General features: G+C 60.9%; 1 protein-coding gene across 1 annotated transcript in view; it reads right to left on the bottom strand.

The window, feature by feature from the left end:
* HCN2 (hyperpolarization activated cyclic nucleotide gated potassium and sodium channel 2) overlaps nucleotides 1-3,165 on the bottom strand; it is a 38,813-nt gene that overhangs the window by 12,987 nt on the left and 22,661 nt on the right. Inside the window, exons 4-5 of the mRNA XM_017885625.1 lie at nucleotides 2,738-2,899; nucleotides 368-586 (exon numbers count right to left, since the gene is read on the bottom strand). Of these exons, the coding sequence (XP_017741114.1) occupies nucleotides 368-586; nucleotides 2,738-2,899 (381 nt within the window). The remainder of the gene's footprint in view (nucleotides 1-367; nucleotides 587-2,737; nucleotides 2,900-3,165) is intronic.

Here is a 3,165-nt window from a genome sequence, read left to right as displayed (position 1 = left end):
TCAGACCCCAGGGCCGGGCCCGCCTCCCCCATCAGACCCCAGATCTGGGCCCGCCTCCCCCATCAGACCCCAGGGCCAGGCCCGCCTCCCCCATCAGACCCCAGGGCCGGGCCTGCCTCTCTCCTCAGACCCCAGGGCCGGGCCCGCCTCCCCCATCAGACCCCAGGGCCGGGCCTTCCTCCCCCATCAGACCCCAGATCTGGGCCCGCCTCCCCATCAGACCCCAGGGCCAGGCCCGCCTCCCCATCAGACCCCAGGGCCGGGCCTGCCTCTCTCCTCAGACCCCAGGGCCGGGCCCGCCTCCCCCATCAGACCCCAGGGCCGGGCCTTCCTCCCCCATCAGACCCCAGACCCGCCTCCCTCAGACCTTCTCCTGGTACTGGCGCCGCGAGGAGTCCAGCGACTGGATGAGGGCAGTGGCGTGGCCGATGAACATGGCGTAGCAGGTGGCACCCACGATCATGCTAAGCATGGTCAGCCAGATGTCCGTCATGCTCTCGGGCGCCTGCCGGCCGTACCCAATGCACAGCATGTGGCTCATGGCCTTGAAGAGCGCGAAGGAGTACAGTTCGCTCCACGAGTGGTTCTGCAAGGCCAGCAGGAGGGATGGTGGTGGGCAGGTGCTCACGCCCCGGGAGGCCCTGGTCCTCAAGGGCCCACTGCCCGCCCTCCCCCAGGCACTGGAGGTGATGAGCTCCCCATGCTCAGAGGTAACCAAGAGAAACAGAGACCCAGGTAGATGACATGGTTTGCACCCTTGTCACAGTGAGTCGGCAGTAGGGCCAGGGCTGACGCTGCCTTCCCACTTCACTCCTGGGGAAACTGAGACCTCAAGGGCAAGCGTCTGGACCCCGAATTTTGCAGCCTCTGAGACCAGAACATCTGTGAGGTCAAGGGGGGGCGAAAGTTCCAGGGAGCACCTGGGCCAGAGCAGAGGGGCAGGGTGGGCAGACACACCAGGCCAGCCTAGGAGGTCCTGTCCCACCAAGTCCTCAGTTGACCCGGCCGGGAAAGGGGGGCCGCGGGGGCTCTGTTCAGGAAATGGGACCACATGCGCGGGCGGCAGCCAGACAATGGGCTGCCTCAGCCCGGGCAGCTGTGCCAGGCTCTGGGGAGGGGCACTGGCGGGTTTTCCCTCTGTAGCTCCTGACCCCATCGATGCCCACCTGCTCTGTATCCAAACCAAACACATCCCAAGTCCTATATGCAGCCAGAAGCTAGGCCCAGCACTCCCTAGGCGGGGACAGAGGCTCGCTGGGGCACTAATCTGACTGTAACGCCCAAGGGCTCCTGTAACTGACCCTTCTTAACAGTCAGCACATCTCAGCCAGGAAGCAAGGGGTATCTGGAACTGCCTTCATTTATTATTCCTTTTTTTTTTTCCTAGATGGAGTTTCGCTCTTGTAGCCCAGGCAGGAGTGCAGTGGCGCGATCTCGGCTCACTGCAGCCTCCACTTCCCAGGTTCAAGCGATTCTCCTGCCTCAGCCTCTCAAGTAGCTGGGGTTACAGGCGTCTGCCACCACGCCCAGCTAATTTTTGTATTTTTAGTAGAGACAGGGTTTCCACATGTTGGCCAGGCTGGCCTCAGACTCCCGACCTCAGGTGATCCACCTGCCTCGGCCTCCCAAAGTGCTGGGATTACAGCCGTGAACCACCGTGCCCGGCCCATTTACTGTTTCTTTGGCCTGTGATACCACTTTCCCATTTCAGGGCTATGATGTAAATTGTTCTTTAGTTGTCAGAGATCAGGTCTTGCTCTGTGGCCCAGGCTGGAGTGCAGTGGTGCAATCATGGCCCACTGCAGCCTAAACTTCTGGGCTCAAGGGATCCCACCCCCTCAGCCTCCTGAGGAGCTGAGACCACAAGTGAACACCACCATACCCAGTTCTTCAATTGTTCTTTGAAATAAATGTATGTAAATTAGGCCAGGCGCTGTGGCTCACCCCTGTAATCCCAGCACTTTGGGAGGCCGAGGCAGGTGGATCACCTGAGGTCAGGGAGACCAGCATGGCCAAGATAGTGAAACCCTGTCTCTACTAAAAGTACAAAAATTACCCAGGTGTGGTGGCGGGCACCTGTAGTCCCAGCTACTCAGGAGGCTGAGGCGAGAGAATCGCTTGAACCCGGGAGGCGCAGGTTTTGCGGTGAGCAGAGATTGTGCCACTGCACTCCAGCCTGGGCGACAGAGTGAAACTCAGTCTCAAAAAGAATAAGCAAATAATAATAATAAATGTAGGTAAATTAAAAAAGAAATCCACTGGAAAAAGCACTAAGCAGATGTCTGGGTGACAGAACTCATCACAGTCACACTCGGCTTCTCTCCATGGACGATCCCAGGCCTGAAAGGCTCCAAGTGGCTGTTTCAGCCCCCAGGGGCACTAACGGGTCAACCCCAGGGCTGCAGTTCTGGGTCCCCCTTTGTAAAGAGGCCTGAGTCCTCCCCTGTGTAAGGGGGGTCTTGTCCCCACCTCTGAAGGGCCTGTGTCTCTCCCTCTGTAAGGGAGCCTGGGTCCCCACCTCGGTAAGGGCCTGGGTCCTCTCCTCCATAAGGGTGGGGTCTTGTCTCCACCTCTGAAGGGGTTGGGTCCACCCCTCTGTAAGGGGGATAAGGGGGCCTGGGTCCCCCCTCTGTGTGGGAGCCTGGGTCCCCCCTCTGTAAGGGGGATAAGGGAGTCTGGGTCCCCCAATCTGTGTGGGAGCCTGGGTTCCCCCTCCATCAGGGACCGTGGTGCTCACCACCATGCCATTGATGGACACCCAGCAGTTGCGCGGGAAGTCCTGTAGCATGGGCACCAGGAACTGCAGGCAGCCGTCCCAGTGGCAGAGCAGCAGCATCATGCTGATGAGGTTGCAGATACGCATCACCGCGCTGGCCAGGTCATAGGTCATGTGGAAGATCTGCAGGAAGGCGCCGTGAGCCCCCCACCCGCTGCCCTGCCGGCTCCCACCTCAGAGCCCCAGTCCGGTGCGCCCCCACTGCGGGAGCTCCTGGCCCCGCCCTCAAATCCACGGCTCTGCCTCAGGCCCCCTGCCCCACCCTGCAGACCCCACCCCAGGACCCCTGCCCTCCAAACCCACAGAATCCACCCCAGGATCCCCACCCAAATCCATGGCCACATCCCAGGACCCCCACCCCACCCTGCAGCCCCACCCCCAAATCCACA

This window comes from Rhinopithecus bieti, unplaced genomic scaffold (assembly GCF_001698545.2).
Source record: "Rhinopithecus bieti isolate Rb0 unplaced genomic scaffold, ASM169854v2 scaffold_15283, whole genome shotgun sequence".
NCBI classification, from domain to species: domain Eukaryota; kingdom Metazoa; phylum Chordata; class Mammalia; order Primates; family Cercopithecidae; genus Rhinopithecus; species Rhinopithecus bieti.
Note: the sequence above shows the minus strand (reverse complement) of the source record. Positions and strands in the feature narration are given on the sequence as shown.